Source organism: Cicer arietinum, chromosome 4, assembly GCF_000331145.2.
Source record: "Cicer arietinum cultivar CDC Frontier isolate Library 1 chromosome 4, Cicar.CDCFrontier_v2.0, whole genome shotgun sequence".
Classification (NCBI taxonomy): domain Eukaryota; kingdom Viridiplantae; phylum Streptophyta; class Magnoliopsida; order Fabales; family Fabaceae; genus Cicer; species Cicer arietinum.
Window position 1 is genome coordinate 2,803,190 of NC_021163.2, and position 20,751 is coordinate 2,823,940.

At 30.4% G+C, this 20,751-nt stretch overlaps 2 protein-coding genes, 1 long non-coding RNA gene and 1 pseudogene across 4 annotated transcripts; 3 read left to right on the top strand and 1 right to left on the bottom strand.

The window, feature by feature from the left end:
• Nucleotides 1–7,502: 7,502 nt before the first annotated feature.
• On the top strand, nt 7,503–10,941 carry LOC101489508 (serine/threonine-protein phosphatase PP1). Its single transcript, XM_004495262.4, has 4 exons — nt 7,503–7,940; nt 8,921–9,480; nt 9,715–9,933; nt 10,346–10,941. The coding sequence occupies exons 1-4, from the start codon at nt 7,766–7,768 to the stop codon at nt 10,370–10,372; spliced, it is 981 nt and encodes a 326-aa protein (XP_004495319.1). The 5' UTR covers nt 7,503–7,765; the 3' UTR covers nt 10,373–10,941.
• Nucleotides 10,942–12,600: 1,659 nt separating this feature from the next.
• Nucleotides 12,601–14,461, top strand: LOC101489825 (uncharacterized; annotated as a pseudogene).
• Nucleotides 14,462–14,523: 62 nt separating this feature from the next.
• Nucleotides 14,524–17,038, top strand: LOC140918650 (uncharacterized). 2 transcript variants are annotated; one of them, XM_073368085.1, is made up of 7 exons: nt 14,524–14,648; nt 14,965–15,139; nt 15,213–15,389; nt 15,494–15,667; nt 15,754–15,905; nt 15,999–16,125; nt 16,711–17,038. In XM_073368085.1, the coding sequence occupies exons 3-7, from the start codon at nt 15,357–15,359 to the stop codon at nt 16,720–16,722; spliced, it is 498 nt and encodes a 165-aa protein (XP_073224186.1). In that variant the 5' UTR covers nt 14,524–14,648; nt 14,965–15,139; nt 15,213–15,356; the 3' UTR covers nt 16,723–17,038. The 2 variants fall into 2 exon arrangements, with proteins under 2 accessions (XP_073224186.1, XP_073224187.1); XM_073368086.1 differs by having other exon boundaries at nt 15,293–15,389.
• LOC140920196 (uncharacterized) lies at nt 16,200–20,155 on the bottom strand. The gene is made up of 2 exons (XR_012162880.1): nt 17,438–20,155; nt 16,200–17,356 (listed from the first exon to the last, which is right to left on the bottom strand). It is a non-coding gene; the product is annotated as an uncharacterized lncRNA (long non-coding RNA).
• Between the last annotated feature and the right edge of the window lie 596 nt (nt 20,156–20,751).

Below are 20,751 nucleotides of genomic sequence, written 5' to 3' on the forward strand. Positions count from 1 at the left end.
ACTTATCTTCGAAGACTAGACATGAAAACAAAACTCATACTTATACCCATTCGAACTAGCCCTAATTTGATGTGAAAAATCCACTTTGACTGAGTTTGGATTCGAGATGTCCTCGATTTTAACAGACTAGGTGGGGCGGGTAATGATGACAATGATACTCGCCTCGTTTTTATGGAAATTACATAATTACCTCTCTTAAATTAGAAATTCTCAAATAAAATCCTAAGTTAGAAAACCTCTTTGTTTAAACCCTAATGAAACCGTGATAGTTATAATGACTATACCTTTCTTTTGCTTCATGCTTTTTTTAATTTTGTTAAAAAATAGACATAAAATATTATTGAATTAGTGTTAATGTTAGTTTCTAGGTTTTCAATTCTAGAAAAACTATTTTAAACTTTAGTATCTGTAGCTCACAAATTGAGATACCTTCATGGAACTATAATATTTTTTTATTACTTTATTAGTTCATTATTTTATTACTATAATATTTTATTAGTTCATAAAATATTACCCTAACGTAGTAATATAATTGGTTTTTTAATTTATAGAGTAAAACTACATCATCTAATAATGATAATACATGATTAAAATATGTTTTCAATTTCAAAATATGTGATATATTATTTATACAGTATTTAAAATTCATGCAAGGAAAATATTGAATAATTTAGGAAATTGTAACTAGTGAAATTACAATATTGAAACGAAAATGAAAGTACTACATTAAGACATAATTAAATAAATAAAGTATTTATTTATTTATTTAAAGAAAAATACAGCATGTTTTGTCAAAATCAATACATCTAAAGCACGTTTTGATCTAAACACACTTACTTTAAACAGTAGAGCAAAATATGGCACATTATTCATTGGTATATAAGGGGTTTATTGGGTGAAACCATATTGTGATAGGGTAGTAGCTGAGTTGTATAGGAGTGGCAGTATTTTTATGAAGAGACTTCGAAAGTGGTTTTTTGGTGATCGAGTGGTGGATCTTCTATGGGAGGTTTGAGGGGTTCGGGATTTCCTGGATCGGGATTTCGTGGATCCTCTACGGGCTCCCCGTGGGGTGGTGGCTCTAAAATGGGTATAATCATTGGTTGGGAATCTAACTGTGGAGTGATGAGCATCACCACTCCAAGTACAAGTAACACTGATGAGTATATAGATGCCATGTATAAACTTTTTATAATCACATATGGAAAAGAAAAAACAATCTTTATATATATAGGAAAAAACATGGGACTATTTTCTAGGTGCACACTCGGATATCTCATGAGTTTTTTTTATATTAAATTTTGAATTAATATTATGTATCAATACTATACACAACTCCAAAATACCTAAGAATTTTATCTATTTTTTAGGTTGATAGGAAAATAAGTTTCATTCAAATATAAATAAAAAAAGTGTAATCAAAATGGCTATAAGTAGGAACATTCTCCATCTATATTTTAAAATTAAATTTTTTTATGTTAGTATATTTTTTATCATTCGCCCTACTGTGAATATCGATACATATATTAATACATATATTATTATATCTTAAGTTTAAACATAATACCTCACAGTTGTATAAAAATTTGTAGTAATATTTATCTTACAAGGTAGTAGTTATGTAAGAATGAATTGAGTTCAATAAAAAGTTAATACATGTGGTCATTCTTTTACTAAACCAATGATACTATAATTATTTTACATTTCTTAAAATAATGTAGTCACGATTACCTATTGATAATGAACTTGAATTGTCATGTAAATACAACTAAGTTGATATATAGCAGAAATATTTCATATGTTAGCGCTTGAGTTCAAACCCTAAATATATTTCTTTTATATATATTTACTGTATGTGAATTTCACGGATAAATTTAAAAAGAATTATAATAAAGAAGTTTAATTTACTCACAAATTAAGGGGAATATGTTTCCAAAGTTAAGATTACTAAAATCATTAAATAAATTGTACATCCACCGACAAAGTTTAAGCATTGATTTGCTATAAACGACATATAAGGGGGTTGACTGTAGCATCCACCAACAAACATTCATAAAAACTATTTAAAAATGTCTATTCCAAACAACACATCTAAAAGTTGTTATGTTAAATGGTTTTATTGTGGTATAAAAGATTACACATCCTCTAATTACAATGCAAGAACAAAATAAAATTGTATAGATGCTAAACATGAATGCAATCCAAAGGGCACATTTTTCAAAAACTAACTCACCAGGATCAAACTTATTAGGCTTAATTGCAGTTTTAGTCCCTTTATTTTAGCTGAATCGCGAAAGTAGTCTCTCTATTTTATTTTTCCCCAATTTTGGTCCCTCAAACATAATTTTGATCCAAAACTCGATAAATTTTTTTTTTTTTTTTGCATTTATTTAAGTCACACCATGCCTCAATATCTCATTTGCAACAATTGTACCTGAAATATATGATCATAAATGGTGTAGTACGACTTTAAAAATAAAATTTCATCAAATTTTAGACCAAAATTTTGTTTGAGAGACAAAAACTGGGGATAAACAAAATTGGGGAACTACTTTCGCGATTCAGCTAAAATAGGAGACCAAAACTGCAATTAAGTCAACTTATTAATTTGAGTACCAAAAACCAATACTTGATTTGTGTTGTAGATGTGCTTAAAGCGAAGAATCCTAAAAACAATATCTTAAAAGTGGTCGTTCAAATCACGCGAAGGGGTGGGGACAAAAACAAGTTATGTACCTTTTTATCACCCAAAGTTGGCTATTCTTCATGTGGTGACCTTGTTAAAAAAAATTTCCAAAAAGAATTGCAAACTTTTTTTATTTTTTTACCAAAAACTAGAGTGTTAAGGCATTATATGGAAGTAAAGGTATATCACAACTATGGTGCCATCCCAATACCACTATTTATTAAGGTAAAATGCGAATGAATATTGCCAATATGAAACGTCAAAGAAGTCGAACAACTAGTCGGTCATGAGACAAATTATTAGAGCATCTCCAACGGTAGTCAAAATGAGTTTGTATGTGTCAGGTGTAATTACGTAACCTTTAGTTTTTGACAAATTCACTTTTTGAGATGTACCAAACTGTCATCACCGTTCTCTCACAAAAGAACGGTACTTTGATATGGTTACTTTTTTTATTTATTAATTTATAAATAATAATAAATAAATGATTTGTTAGTAGTTGACTCTGTTTAATAAACATGTGAGTTCACCGTTGGAATAAAAAATGAATGAATTATTTTAAGATAACGTGACACGATAGACCCCACTTAATGAACCTATATTGAGTTCACACTTGGATATGGTCTTATTCACTATTCATATAATTAGTCAAACACGACAACATATCTCTAAGCCACGATTTATGGCCAATAGAATTATTTTTATAAATAATAGTATTTCTAATATTTTAGAGACACGTAATCAATCAAATAAATTTTGTATCCTATATTTATTATTTGATCAATTTACTCTACTTTATGTCTTCAAAGTTTAATAATTTAAACACCGACATTGTATTTAATATTCTTTGAAATAGTTAAATAACTAGTAGATGAGGAAAAATAATTCTTTTCCAACTATTGTTTAAAACAAAAAGATAATCAAAAGTTGATAACAAATAATTGTGTTCTTCGGCTGAATGTTTTTCCAACAATATTTATAAAGTACTGTACATAATATATAATACTAGTGCCAATAAAATTAAAATGTCTTTAATGTTTAGCATTCTAATTTTTATTCAAAAAAAAAAAAAAAGTTTACAGTTGTAATTTTTATTCAAAAAAAGTTTACAATTATAATTTTATCCAATGAAGCATAACCACCTTTGGATGATAAAAGGAATATGACTTATTATTGTCCCCACCTTCCGTCTGCTTTGAACAGCCATTCCAAAGATACTGTGAGTTCTTGTCCTTCAAGTACATCTACAATACAAAATCAAATCTTGGATTTTGGTATTCTAATTTTGGTCCTCAATGTGCCCTTTGTCCTATAATGTAATATGTGAATTAAATATTTCATTCATCTGTATTGATCTCGTCATATCAATATTATCATAAACAAATTAATTTTTAAATAAAGTTTAAATGGTTTTTAGACTAATTTGTCTATAATTAGTCAATACACAATTACAATTACTTTTAATTTATCTGTGAGATGATTAAATTTTATCAATAAATTTGTTTTCGGAAAGATCACGTTAATATAAGATCAACATGTATAAGTATCATATTCAATTACAGAAACACATCAAAAAATTTAACGATAAAAATTTACACACATAGACTATTTTAATTGATTTTCTACAATATCAATGATATATTTATTGACAAAATCCATAAACTAATTTAAGTTACACTTACAATTTCAGACTATTTTGCATATTCACTTGAAAAACAATGATTTTCCTTAAAACTTTACTCGTCTCAAATGGGAAAATTTGTGGAGTTATAATTACAAAGGATATCATCGATCATTATTATAACTTTGAATCACTTTTAACCATTGGTGCACCTGTCAAAGTAGTCCACAGTATAATCTTTCATGTTTGGGTTATAGTAAAAATCAATTTTTGCATAAATATTCTTTTGATTTTCGATATTTTTGTTTAAGTTGTTTCTTTCCATTATATATAAATTCCAAGGGTGTTTGTACATTTCTGATTTTATTTTTTAAAATATGACAATCATCACGCTTAATTTTTTTTCCTTTTACTTTTCGCTGAGGTAGAAAAAACAATTTCTAATTTTTTTTACGTAATATGTTAATATGATATTTTTAAAATTTGTTTATATCTGAAATGTTTATTCATAAAAACCTCTTAATTTATTGTCAACAAAGATAAAAATACGATATGTGTAAAATTTGTTAATCATTTAAGTAATCTTAACTTTGGGCAACACATCGACTTTATTGTGGGAAGTAAATTCAACTTCATCATTATAATATTTTCTAGAAATTTAACGGCAAAATTAACACACTAAATATTTAGAATTTGAAACTACACTTCAACAAAATAAATATTTCTATAGCTATCATCTTAACTATATTTACAAGATAATTCAGCTTCATTATCACTAGGTAATATCGCGACTACATTTTTTAATGAAATGTAAACAAATTTTTATCATATCATTGCTCCAGTAAACAAATGATCTGTGTATTAAGTTTTTATTAGGTTTAATTTATTTTTACAAAATTAATTTATAATTAAAGTGATGAGTCTCTTTTTTTATAAATTTATTTAAAATTTTATATTTTGTAGGACTTGAATTTTTTTTCCTTCTAATAATATCAACTTTGCATTTGCAAAAATTAATTGAAAAATAGCCTAAAAGAAAATTATAGATAGCTCATGGTAGAAATAAATTCCCTAATAATCTAAAAATAATAATTCGGTAACCCATGATAGAAAATTAATTCCATAATAATCTAAAAAAAAAAATTGTGTTGCCTCCACTTCTTTGTCATCCACATAGGAGTGGCTTAAGGCCACTTTTTAGAATAGAATCACCATAAAAGTTATTTTCTTTTCTCTTTATAATTAAATAAATAATTTTTTGCATAGATATAATCTTTTTCTTCCGTGTTATTTTTAAGATTTCGTCGTTTGGATAAGATGTTGGCTTGTCCATCATCGTTGTGTGACGTATTTGGTTTTCTTGTCTTAGTACAATGCTTTTAGAGGTAAAAGACTCGTTTTGTCCGTACTATATTTTGAGTAAAAGATTTATGGAGACAATCTCCAATTTTAGCATCATCTCTACTTTACATATGACTTGTCAATATATGATTGAATTGAAAATGTCTGAGACAACTTATAATTTGAATGAAGCTTATTTTTCTTTAAAAAAAATTAGATAGATGGGAGGAATGAACCCTAGTGGAAGACAACATGAGTGTATCGAAGAACTTGGCCTTCGAATTGGTGAATTCAAAAGTGGTGGATTGGTGCTAATTTGTCTCAACTACCTTTTCTCGTATTTCCACCTTCTCGTCCCACTGGCCGTGCCAATTTTTTGACCATAAATTTTAACCACTTCAATAATAAATTCGAGGAACAATATATAGTATTCGAATTAGATCCTTACTTATTTGAAGTTGATAGATTTATGTGACCAATCCAAGTTTTTATGCAAAGTAGAGTAACCAATACAAAAGTATAAACAAGATAAATCAAATTTTAAAGAAAATATAACTTTATTAACAAGAAAAGTGAACATACATCATCATCTGAAAAGTCAGGAAAATAGAAAATCTAAGTAAGGTAGATGTGTGCATTATACATACAATTTTCTAAATGAAAAATATATGATCCCCTAACACTGAAAAATGACTCTCCTATTTATAGGCTAGAACCTAGAATGGCTAATCTTTATTTTCATGACACATGTTATTGTCTTGTTAACTTTCCTAACTACCTAATGGCTTCCTTTCTAAGCCTTATTTTCCAATCTTCTAAGTACTTATCTTCGAAGACTAGACATGAAAACAAAACTCATACTCATACCCATTCGAACTAGCCCTAATTTGATGTGAAAAATCCACTTTGACTGAGTTTGGATTCGAGATGTCCCCGATTTTAACAGACTAGGTGGGGCGGGTAATGATGACAATGATACTCGCCTCGTTTTTATGCAAATTACATAATTACCCCTCTTAAATTAGAAATTCTCAAATAAAATCCTAAGTTAGAAAACCTCTTTGTTTAAACCCTAATGAAATCGTGAAGAAATGATGGATTTCTTGTTACTTTATATGCTAGGGTCGGGGACAAATTTAGTGTTTGGGGTAGATGACTATATTTTTTTATAATAAACTGCCGATTTTCATGTGGGAATTGGGCAGGGCGGATATGCGTGATTCCCATGGGATATGGGGTTGTGGATTCTATTTTCATCCATATCGAAGGTTAAGGAGGGGAACGAGGAAGTATCAAAGAGTTGAGAATGGAGACGAGGAATGTAAAAATTGTCTATGTCCCGCCACATTGCTATGCTTATCGAATACATGTTTTCTAGATCAGACTTTGAAATCTTGATGTCCTCACGTAATACCTTTGCTTGAATATTTTGTCTTCGAGCCTATTTGAGATTGTGCTCCAAAAGGTTGAATCCTTCAAATTGCCATTTTGTGTGTGCTTACTTTAATTCTTCCGCTAACTACATTTCATCAGATTCAAATTCGACCTTTAAAATATAGTCTTCACGTTTATGCATATAACAAATGTCTAATATAAATATTGAGCATGTCTTGATGAATTAATAAATTAATTTCAAGATGAATGTCTTGTTTCGAGTTCAAAATCGTATTTGTGTGTGAATTTATAATAGCATTTATAGTTTGTTTTAAAAAAGAAAAAGAAAAAAATAGAAAGTGATGAATGACGACACATGCACAACAATTGCCATTTGCCAATTTCTAAAGATTCGAACCGCGTTATTTTTCCATGTTGGGGTACCATCAATATTCCGGGGACCGCAACGCACTCACGACTTTATTCTTTCCACTCTCTTCTCTTCTTTTCTTTTTACATTTGAAATTCATTCGAATATATTCTTCACTTCAACTTTTCTACTTTTTATATGCTCTTCTAATAACAACAACATTAAAGAGTCTCTCTCCCTAATTAGTTATTTGACTTATATTTGTTTTTCGAAGTGATCTTCATCACAAAACATCAAACTTTTGTTGTTGTTATTGGTTTGTCCTTATAAGTAAGCAAGCTTGACTTTTGAAACATCAAAAAAACGAATTAGAATGGAACGTGGGGTTCTTGAAGGTATCATCAATAAGTTGCTCGAAGTCAGAGGAAGACCTGGGAAGCAAGTCAATCTTTCAGAGACAGAGATCAAACAGCTTTGTCTTGTCTCCAAGGATATCTTCTTGAACCAACCCAACCTCTTGAAACTAGAGGCTCCTGTTAAGATCTGTGGTATACTTTCTTCTTCAATCCCATCTTTCTATCACTTAGTTAATTTTTATATTTATCGTGTCATTTATATCTATACAAAACCTGAAATAGCGTTAAAACTATAGTTTTAAATTGCGATTGTTTTTAGACCGCAAACATTTATATTTCATGAAATTGTTGCCGATGCTGTCTAAATCGTAGTTGTTATTCTTGTGTTGTAACATAACAGTTTCTAACAAATTGTAATAGTCATCCATCTACAATATTGAAATTCGAACGCTATATGATAGATATAATTGAAGTTACTTATAAATTACTTAGTTTATTATATTCACTGTAAAAAAATATATCGTATAATCATTGTAATTTTGTAATCAACTTTTTTTATTGAATTAATTACAATTAATTCAATCTTTCTTTCAATTATTTCTCTTTTTGTAGGGCTGTTCTATGTTTCTCAATACTATAGCAGTTATGTTTGTAATAAATTTTGAGACACTCTATACACCTATGTTTCAATTAGAGCTTCTGTGATTACTAAATCCTGCTCTGTCCTTTGGCTGGTAAGATTGCATAAATATCATACCCTCCATGGACTGAACAATTCTTGTTTATTCCAATTAGAATAAGATAATTTCTAGAAACTTCATTATCATAGTAGTGGGACTTTAGCCAGACAAAACTTTTGAGGATGGATTTTATCACACACAAAGTATGCAAATGAAATTATCATAGTCTAAGTCTTATCAAATTTATTATATCTCCATTTGGTTTATTTATACACAAATCATTATCTCAATTGCATAGAAATCTTATAATAGAAGTTTTGTGCTTGCATTTGAGTCTTTCTTGCTCTACTTTTGATTTTCAATTTTGTCTATTCTTTCTTTGAAATATCACGGGAGAACATTATTTGTATCTCTATTATTGTGGCCTATGCTAATATCTTGTAATTCAAGATTAATGTTAATGTATTGTTTAATTTTCTTTTATGTTGCCAGGAGATGTCCATGGCCAATACTCCGACCTTCTGAGACTTTTCGAATATGGCGGATTTCCTCCGCGTTCGAATTATTTATTTCTAGGTGACTATGTAGATCGCGGAAAGCAAAGTCTAGAAACAATATGTCTTCTTCTAGCATACAAAATAAAATATCCTAAAAACTTTTTCCTTCTAAGGGGAAACCATGAATGTGCTTCAATAAACCGTATATATGGATTTTACGACGAATGTAAAAGAAGATTCAATGTGAAGCTATGGAAACTTTTTACAGATTGTTTCAACTGTTTGCCCGTGGCAGCTCTCATTGATGAAAAGATTATTTGTATGCATGGTGGACTATCTCCTGAGTTACATAATTTAAATCAGATAAAGAATTTGCGACGACCGTGCGAAGTTCCTGAGAATGGTTTATTATGTGATCTCCTGTGGTCTGATCCTAGTTGTGATATTCAAGGTTGGGGAGAAAGTGAACGTGGGGTTTCATATACATTTGGTGCTGATAGGGTCAAAGAATTTCTTCAAAAGCATGACCTTGATTTAATTTGCAGGGCTCATCAGGTTATTTACATATTCACTTTAAATATGAAATTGTAACATAATTGGAGTCCAAATTAATTTTATGTTTATACTACATTTGAAAAGTTATTTGTAATGATATTTAAAAAGTGAACATATCTGGTCTAAATTTTTTATTAGACATCGACTTTTCAAATTAATACTATTTTTTGTCTATATTTTATTTCCGATAAAGTATTTTATAAGCTTTGCTGATTGTAATTCTTCATGTTGCAGGTTGTGGAAGATGGATATGAGTTTTTTGCTAATAGACAACTTGTAACAATTTTTTCAGCGCCTAATTACTGTGGAGAATTTGACAATGCTGGTGCTATGATGACAGTTAATGAGTCACTTGTGTGTTCTTTTCAAATATTGAAGCCTCTAGATAAAAAGCCTAAGTTTAGCTTTGGAAGCACAACTACAGTTAAGATTAGTACTCCAACACAGTTCAAGGTATTTTGATTTCCTAAATCCACAACTTGAAGATTTTCAGTACAAATGATAAAAAAAAAACAATATACCAAAATATGATAAAATCATAAAAGTTATTGTTTAGTAATAAAAATAAGTGAACTGTAAACACAATTTATAAAGTAGTTGGAAGTTTAATACGTTGATGTTGGAGTGCAAATTCAAATATGAGATATCCCTTTTTCTCGACATTTAATGTGTACAAATTTAGCTGTTAAGATCTTTGAGTAAACAGTTGTGGATAGCATGAATTTATTTAGTTAAAATATTTGTACTAAAAAAAATCTAGGTGGAAGAAAAGGCATAAAAATATTTTGACTTGTGTGTTTACATTTATATAGGCACTATCTCTTTAGAATTTTAAAATATTTCTGTTTTTTCCCCCCACTTTCAGCAAGCATTTCTTGGTGCTAAAGCATGACCTGGTGGACATAGTTTTGATTGGTAACGTTTGGTTCGTTTAACATGGCCAAAGTTTGTTTTGAAGAAGTGTTATCGTTGTTCACTACAAAGTAAAAATACAATGCAACTACCCTTCAGGGACAGCTAAATGCATAATTTCCTTTTCATCTTCTTTCACTAAATTCCTTACAACAAAGTTGCAACTTGTACAATATTGTCAAATGCAAATAGTGGACTGAGGTCGAACTTCTTCTCTTTTAGTTATCCTATCATGCTCTATGCCAATCAGATCTAGCTTATGGTGCTCTTATCCTCACAAGAAAACACAAAAATATTTTAATAGTACTGTTAATTTATTTTAAGCCTCCATAAAACTTTCTATTGTTAGAAAGCATACTTAATATCCAATGATATACTTCCTTATAAAGTTAGCCATAATTTTGTTTGTGGCAATTGTAATTATTGAAAGATGTTTCTCTATCATAATTTTGTGAAGAATGAAATGTGTAATGTATGGAGAATATTAAATCCCGCATATGACAATTGTAGTAGTTTGTATAAATTCTTAAATATTTTGAGTTTGTTTAATCATTATATTCATGTAATTTATAAGAGTTAGTGATATTTTTCTTTGATCTAAATATATATACTACTTACTTTATTGTCGTATCAAAGAAAATTCCCCTTCGTATTGTAAAAGAATTTTAGTATTATACATTGTAGTTTGATATCATGTTTTCAGATTAAAAAGCAGTGTCAGGTTCATGTTATCTCTAAGCCAAACAAATCCTAATTTTGACACCTATACCCAACTAAGGACTACCCAACTTTAATTAAATATTAATTATAAATTAACTTTTTTAGTTAGAAATTAATTGTTTTAATTTGTGGTATATATTATTCATTATACTTATTATTACAATCATTTTAAATACTACTTTTTCTTAAATAAAACAAACAAATCTGTAATCGAATTTAAAAGATGGAACATGAAGTGAGAGATCTCGCTTCAAAGAAATATCAAGAGCAACAAAGTTACCAAACGACTCAAGTTCAATCAAACCAACAAGAAGGAAAGAAGAAACACAAATGATAAATTCTATTGAGAAACGAGAACATTAGAAAGAAAGTTTGGGTATTTATAGTGTGGGATGAGGGTCATCACAGGTTTGTTACAATATCACACTTGCATAGCTTATCTAACAGCAAATAACAGAATGCAGCTAGCTGAGTACTAGTGACAGTTGTGCTCATTTCTGACACCTGTCAGCTTGTTACTGTCGAGGCTATTGCAGTTACAGAATAGCATTCTGTTACAGCCAACAAACTCAAAAAACTCAAAAAACCCAAAAAACCTCGAAAGCCATAAAGTTTGAAGAAGATTTTGAATTTTTCCGAAATATATCAAACTAACTTTTCTTAAAAAAAAAGTTACAGCCAACAAACTTTAAAGAGATTTCTTGTAATTTAAGAAATCATAAAAGAGATTTTCGAGCAAGAAGATTTTTAACAACGTTTTTATTGGAAATAGAATTTAAATTTTTTGAAGTCTATTTATTTCAAAAAACTTAAATCTTAAATTTTCTTTGGATAATTTGATGTGTAATTTTGTGGTATGGAGTAAAATTTTGAGCATCTAAACCTTCTTCTCTAGAGAATTGAATTTCATATTCCATATTTTATCAATTTTTGTATGACTTTTCTAAAAATATTTTATAGAAAATTAAAAAAAAAACTTAAACAAAATTGGCCTATTATTTTTTTATCCACATCTATGTTTTTTACAAACCAGATATTTTGAGTTTTTGAAATTTCTAATATGTAAAACATTTTTTTAGTTTATTTATATACTAGAAATTTTAAACTTTTCGATAAGAGACATTTTTCTAAAATTTTTTTACATATCGAAAATTATGAAAATTTTAGTATACAAATTTCTTTTTTAACTTTTTTACATATCAAAAATTGAATTTTTGAAATTTCTGATATGAAATTTTTTTTTCAATTATTTTTTACATACCGACAATTTTGATTTTTAAAATATTTTTTTCAACTTGAAATTTATGTTACATAATTTTTTTCTTTCTTATATACCAAAAATTTCAAATTTTGATATGTTAATTTCTATATCAAATTTTTAGAAAAAAAAAAATCTATATATTTTTTTTTGTATTTATGTGAGATAAAAAATAATAAAATTAATTAGATTTTTGAAGAATTTTAAAAGTAGGATCAAATGTGGGAGTATGAAACATAATTTTCTGTCTCTATTATATCAGCCCATTCGAAACGTGGTAGTCCAGCCCTCTGATTAGAAAACCCATAGCTACTGATGTGAAACGGTGCGTGGGTAGGGCAAACACGCTCGAAACTGGAAGTGTAATTCATTCTCCATCTTTGATCAGACAGTGAAAGACTTAGGTTACCTACAAGAAGTGGTTCGAGTACTCACTAACACCCTCGATACCTGAATTGTAATTCATTGCTCATCCCTCTTTTTCTAAAAGGAAAAAATATATGCTCTTCTGATACAATGCCCTCACATGCTTTTCCTGTGGCTTTGTACATGTGCTTTTCCTGTGGCTTGTTGTTTCTATTTCGAAGAGAACAATGATATTCATTTTGAAATTGTTTATATCCATTATTCTGTATGCTGTTTGCATGTCTGATGACACATATTACGCTCAGATTTAATGATTGGCATAATTATAAGTTGTAGAGCAAGGGGCTGTGAGTTGATTGTTTTGCTTATTGTTATGGTAAATAATTTTCTTCATGGTTTTATGTATATTGAATAAATATTGGCTATTACCTTATGCTTCCTATGCGGTTTCTATTCTTGTTGTTTACCAATTTTACTGATACATTAAATAGTCTTATTTTGATTTTTATTGCAAATGATTTTTTAAAGAATTTTGATTGATAATGATTTTGCAAGAAAAAATACATTGAGGTAACAATTCTAATGATCACGAGACTTCTTTTTTTAGTTCGTCCAGGGCACCTAAACTCTTAGGACCGACCCTGTCATGGAGAAGTCTGAAAACCATTTCAATAATGACAATTACACAGAAAAGTAAGCTCACATATTCATCAATTATTTTCCGCTTAGTTTTTGTTTCTCAGAATGCACATTTAGGTTTGTTAATTCAACATTCAATTTGTTTACTGTGTTTGCAGAGAAGCATCTCAGCTTGCTGCATGGTTGAAAGAAATGAAAGAAGGACTTGATATTGTTAGGCTTCAAATTCAAACTTTTACTACCAAGGTTATAATTTTTTTTTCTTCAAGCTTCATTTTGCACATTGATTAAACGCTTTATACTTGTTAGTTTAACAAAAAAGTACATAATGTTATTACTTTAAATTATTATATAGTTTGGTCGTTAACCTGTCTATTTTTCATTGATACTTGCTTCTTATTAGTTTTCATTAGTACTACCATATTATTTCTGGAATATTCACATTGGTGATATTTTCAATAAATTGTTTCTGTTATTAGTGAATTTCATTGTTTGATAAGTTTATCTTGATAGCAATAAATAAGTTGATTCTAAATGTGTACTTGAATGTCTCTTATACCAGGTGAAAAGTCAAAATTGCAGCCGATGGGTTCAGCTATCTTGAAGCTAAAAATTTGCTGCTTTTGAATTATTGTCAATCCCTTGTTTATTATTTGTTGCGAAAGGCTAAGGGATATTTGATAGAAGAGCATCCTGTTGTTCAAAGTATTGTAGAGATAAGATTATTTTTAGAAAAGGTCAGTTTTATTGTGTCACCTTTGTATATTTACATAAGACAATCTGTATGTGAAATCGTGCTATTTGCTATAGATTCGTCCAATTGACAAATAACAACAATACCAAATCCAAAAACTAATTAAAGCTAGTGAAAATGCAACGAATTATATCAGTGAGAAGGAGCCAGTTGCATCCAATAAGAGTGAGGACGTATCGAAGTATCGTCCAAATCCCGACATGCTTGTTAGCAAAGTAGAACCAACAGCTCAGGTGAGTTTATTTAATAATATCAAGTGCAAATATGTGGTGTGGTAATATGATGCAAAATGCAAAAGTTAAATGTCTGTCTCTAACATAATTCATTTTTGCTATAGGAATTCATCAATTATTTTCCGCTTAGTTTTTGTTTCTCAGAATGCACATTTAGGTTTGTTAATTCAACATTCAATTTGTTTACTGTGTTTGCAGAGAAGCATCTCAGCTTGCTGCATGGTTGAAAGAAATGAAAGAAGGACTTGATATTGTTAGGCTTCAAATTCAAACTTTTACTACCAAGGTTATAATTTTTTTTTCTTCAAGCTTCATTTTGCACATTGATTAAACGCTTTATACTTGTTAGTTTAACAAAAAAGTACATAATGTTATTACTTTAAATTATTATATAGTTTGGTCGTTAACCTGTCTATTTTTCATTGATACTTGCTTCTTATTAGTTTTCATTAGTACTACCATATTATTTCTGGAATATTCACATTGGTGATATTTTCAATAAATTGTTTCTGTTATTAGTGAATTTCATTGTTTGATAAGTTTATCTTGATAGCAATAAATAAGTTGATTCTAAATGTGTACTTGAATGTCTCTTATACCAGGTGAAAAGTCAAAATTGCAGCCGATGGGTTCAGCTATCTTGAAGCTAAAAATTTGCTGCTTTTGAATTATTGTCAATCCCTTGTTTATTATTTGTTGCGAAAGGCTAAGGGATATTTGATAGAAGAGCATCCTGTTGTTCAAAGTATTGTAGAGATAAGATTATTTTTAGAAAAGGTCAGTTTTATTGTGTCACCTTTGTATATTTACATAAGACAATCTGTATGTGAAATCGTGCTATTTGCTATAGATTCGTCCAATTGACAAATAACAACAATACCAAATCCAAAAACTAATTAAAGCTAGTGAAAATGCAACGAATTATATCAGTGAGAAGGAGCCAGTTGCATCCAATAAGAGTGAGGACGTATCGAAGTATCGTCCAAATCCCGACATGCTTGTTAGCAAAGTAGAACCAACAGCTCAGGTGAGTTTATTTAATAATATCAAGTGCAAATATGTGGTGTGGTAATATGATGCAAAATGCAAAAGTTAAATGTCTGTCTCTAACATAATTCATTTTTGCTATAGGATGGTGATAGTGTGTATCATGGTCCTAGATTTGCCCCAACATCTATGGATCTAGATAAACCTTCTAAGGGAGAAAGAAATGCCAGCCGGAGAGACAAAGAAATTCTGAAACAAGCTCAGAACAGTAATTATATTAAGACATTAATGAATGATATGGAAGAAAGACCTGAAGAGGTGACATTATAAGTTTATTTTGGGTGTGGGTTCATAACAACTTAGCGAGTTTATGTAATAGTTAATGTTTGCTGCTTACTACGCAGATAAAAGATTTTGATGGAGCTAGCAGAGAAGTGGATAATTATATTAGCAAAATGGAGAAGCGTGCTAAGGTGGAGGTGGATGGGTTCATGCGCATCCCTCTTACGAAAGAGGAGAGGAAGAAAGAGAAGTACTTGAAGAAAGTGAAAAATGGGTATGGGGAAGGCCCGATATCTCTACTGTCATGAAAGCATGACATGTTTACTTGTTTATATATTCGCTTACATTTGTGTTTGTTATTTTCCAGGATGCAAGGTCTAACTGACAGTTTATTTGATGAAATCAAAGGATTACCCTTTGAAGATAATACTGGAGATCATGCAATGGCCTATAAAAATGGCAGCAAAAGAAATGGGAAGCTGAAGAAACGAAAGGCATGTCCATATAAATTTAAGGAATATATCATTCTATGTGATGACCTCATGTTGTCTAACCTAATGGATGCTCATTAAAATCATAAGTTATCTGAGCTAATAAATAGTTTTTTTGGGATCCATATCTTCCAAATGCATGTATGATTTCGTTATTGGTCTATTAAAAGTTGTCATGCCACACTCAAAACCAATTTCTAGTGATGAATAATTTTTACTACATACACCAGTTATGCATAGCTTATTTTGAACTATGTATCATAGAAAAAATCAAAACTAGTTCTAAGATGTACACTTTTGAAAATTAAAGTTGCTTCCTTCAACGGATGTACACTTTTCCTTTATTGTTGTCTGACAATTTTAATTCAAAAGTTAGGAAGCAAAAGTGATTTTGCTTCAAGCTCTGTGCCCTTTTCCTTTTAACTACTTTTGACATCTTGTGTTATTGTATGTAATATGTATTCCCTTTTCCTTTTAACTACTTTTGACATCCTGTGTTATTGTATGTAATATGTATTATGCAATTTAGTGGGTTGAGTTATACTGTTTCAGTAAAGGCAAGGACTAACAATTTTGGATTCCTTGCAGAGGAAACATTGAAGACATTTTGGGTTTCAACCTACAGCACTGAACTACTATCTGGAAATCACTACATGCTGTTGGAGGAAGTAATACAAGGGAGTAATAGAGCCACAGCCACAGAGTTGGATTTGGTGGGTTCTCTTCGTTTCATAGATGTGAGGTGAGGAATTGTGTGATCAAGTAGGGTTTATAGATTTAATATTTTGCTGTGGCTTCGTTGTAGGTTGTTGTTGTTGTCCACTAGAGTGTTTAGTTTATAGATAACCTGGATGTGAGATTTTAGAAGAATTGAAATTGAAATGATTGTTTATCTAAATGCACCCAATTTTGTTAATTGTGACCCATGGATTCTTTTCATTTAATTGCATATATTTAGGTGGGTTGAAGCATATTAAACTTCATATTACTGAAAGTGAAACTTCTATTTTGCGTTTTCAATACTCCAGTTCATTTTGGCTACCAATGCTTCTATTTTGGTGATGTTATGCTCTTCATGATAAATAAAAAAGGCGTCAAAGCCCGATATATCTAGTTGCTAAATGTGATTCAAGTTAGTAATTTAGGCATTGGCGTTGCCTTAGTCCTCTGGAGACCGCACACACGTAACTGTTTCTTGTGCTGAATTAGGGTAAGACGTCATCATTCTCTGGAACTGGGGAAAAGAGAGTAAGAAAAAGACCAAAAGGAAAATTGAAAACGGAGGGAAAATAACCTTTTAAGGACGACGGATTACCTTTGCTCTTTTCTTTTTGTCGGCTAATGCCAACGTTGCTTCAGCTGATTGACTTTGGCTGATTTTGAGAGTCATGGGATCTGACGGTTCATTGATATGATTGCCACATGGTCTGTTCCTTTTCTTGGGGACTAATTTTTCGTTGTATTCTTCCTCCAAGTCAATTATTGTCTAGCTTATGAAGAGAAACGCAAAAATGAAATTAAGGGAAAAATTGTTATAGGATTGGCAAGCTAAAAGGTGAATTATGAATTACAAAATTATCCTTTTGGCTAGTTGCACGTTGATGAGTTTAATGGTATGAGTCGAATTGTCGCTGGAGCTACATATCATAAGGCGAAATATGCACTGTTGGAGACTCTTTCTTGAATTCCTCTGGGATAGAAAACCACCAGTTGGCACAAGGGTCGGATTCCCCAAGTTGATTAGAAAATGCCGCCATGAAATAAACCTTTTCGAAGTTAATGTAAGCAACCTTATCGAACTTGGCCTCATCACTGAAACTTATGTTGGCGTCAAGAATGGTGGACTCGTAGTTGAGGGGGTTGTGTTGGAGAAGTCCGAACTGTCTGTCCACGCTATGGGGGTTGTAGTACTCCACTGAAATCTTGTTCCTACTCCTTGGTTTCAGACCACATAGTAGGTCTCTGGCTGTCAGGATCCTAGCCTAATTCTTGTTCACAACAGCTTGAGTTTGGGGGGATAAGTTATCTCGTAAGATGGATTAGTCACCTCCACAAGACTTGTCCCTCGTTAGGAATCAAGTCGAAGATCAAATTGGTAATAAAAAATTCAGGAAAATATAGTCTAAACTAAAACTGAAGGCTTTTGATTCACATCTCAAAAACTCTATTTTAGTTTTTAAAAATTTAAAAACTAAAAAATTTGTTTGGATTACTTGTCTTTAAAAATTATTTTGTAAAACTATTTTTAATATTATACTTTTTAAAACGAAAAAAAACAAAACAGATAAATAGTATTTTACTTTTTATTTTTCAGTTTTTTTAACTCTATAGTCAAAAACTGTTTTAAAAATTAGAGTTGTCAAATAGGTTTTTTTTAAATTTTGTTTGTAAAAACAGTTTTCTAAAATTTATTTATAAAATAGTTTTTAAAAATTAAAAAATAAAACACAATCAAACAAGTCATAAATGGGTCTACTTATAGTTTTTATACATTTTATTTCCCGCATCTAGAATAATGTTTAAATAACGGTAGAAGGAAGAAAGAAATAAAGAACCTAAGCTATGTTTGACCTGGTTTTATGTAAAACAACATATAGTTGCAGCTCTTTCACGATTGCCACGGAACCAGTACAAACAAAAAACTTGTTGAACCAATACAACAAGAAAGCGTTGTGCTCTGCATCCAAGACTTCACTTGATGTGGCAACGTAATGTGTTATAAAATAGGCATAGCTAGAAATGGACCTTGAAAAATGAAATCCCTATGAAAGGATTGGGGCATCATGAGTTGTAGGAGCTTCAGCCCCAAATATGGGCAAGCCAAGAATGATAGTCATATCAAGGAGGGTAGCAGCCATAATACCCCAAGGAAAAATAAAAGCAATAGCACTTAGTAACCAATAGCCGAGGAGACCAAATAGGTGTTTCATGTTAAAGGTCACATCTACCTTTGAATGCAGGATCATATCCTAAATGTCCCATCGTTTCTATTCTTGCTCTTTAGTTGAAGCCACCTTAAAAAGCCATCTTAGGTAATAAGGGGTTAAACGTGTATGTGTTATGACTTTGTTAGGATTCCTATTGACACAAAACCACTCGCAATTCAATAGTAGTTTGGAGCTAAGGGGTTCTAGAAAGAAGGGTTCAGTGGTTACATCAGTAGTGGAAGGGCATAGAGTAAAATGATCTTGAAGAACATGAAGCGCACCAGGAATCTTTTCCTTGTCTTGGTTAAGGTTTTGTGAATTAGAGGAAAACACGATTAAAAATAAAGAAAGGAAGGTTCAAGGGAAGAAATAAGATTACAAAGATTGCAATAATGTTCGTAAGGAAATGTTTGTAAGGAAGCCAAAAAGAAGTTAGAGAATGAGTAGTAATTGCAGATCGAAACAATCGTCCAAGGCTATTTATAATCCAATGATTATGGATGAATTGTGCTTGTTTAGTTGAGATACTCAAGGTTACCCGTTAATGTAATTAGATTAGCATGTATTATTAAGTTTCGTCCTTTCGCAAGCCAAGAAAAAGTTTATAAACACTATTTTTTTGTTTTACGGTCCAATCATGACATTGTTCACGTGTATCAATTATTGTTTGCTTCACATCATCTCATAAGCTATCAATTATCTGATAATGCAACACATGAGGGAATATTTTTTACAACTATAAATAAAGGATTTACTAGTGGAGAACATCAAGCAGCCAAATTGCCAATAGCTGAAGTGGGGTTAGGCGAATTAATGGTAGCTGGCAGAGAGTCGGTCAAGTATTTCTCAAATCTACAAAGGTCTACGTATGTCGCAAATGCATATGAATGAGTCAAATCTCGGTAGAACTTGATAACATCACTATTGCGCTTACATTATAGTCCCACTAACAACCGACATGGAGGCTTAACTTAGGAAAAAGGAACGTGTGGATATTTCCAACAAGATATGCTTCAAAGATAGGAAGATGAGGCAAATGTGGGGCGCCACGAATTGCCTTAAGTAGGAGTTATCATGCATTACATATGTCATTAACAAGGCTACATTTCTATAGGCCACAACTTATGACTAGTAGAAATTAGTTTTGCATATAAGTACAACTACTTGTATTTTTTTAGACACAATCAATCAAACAAGTTTCTTACGCATTATCTAGCTTTCTATAAGATCATTTACTTTATGCATATTTTAGTTCGATAGCTTAAACACAGATACATCGTATTGAACATTCTTTAGAGTAGTTAAAGAATCCATAACTAAGGGATAAAGTTTTTTCTCAACGTAATCGTTTGAAGAAAAGGAAATCATAATTGAGAGTAGTTAGTTAATTCTCCAATTAATTCTTAATCTTAACAACCACTTATAAAATCACACATGCAAAGTGGCAACTTATGTGTTTTTCTATGTAGATGTAGTGGCAAACACCACTAATAAACTCACACACACAAATTGAGATCCCGACCTCGAACCTGAATCACCACAAAAAGTATTTAGTGTAATAATGTCATAATTCTCAGTTCAACTAAACGTTAAAGACAACAAAATATGTGATTTAATACATGTGTAAGTGTTTTGTGTATAGAAATTAATTTAAAAAATAAAATTAATATAGAATTTTTGTGTATAAAAATTAATCTAAAAA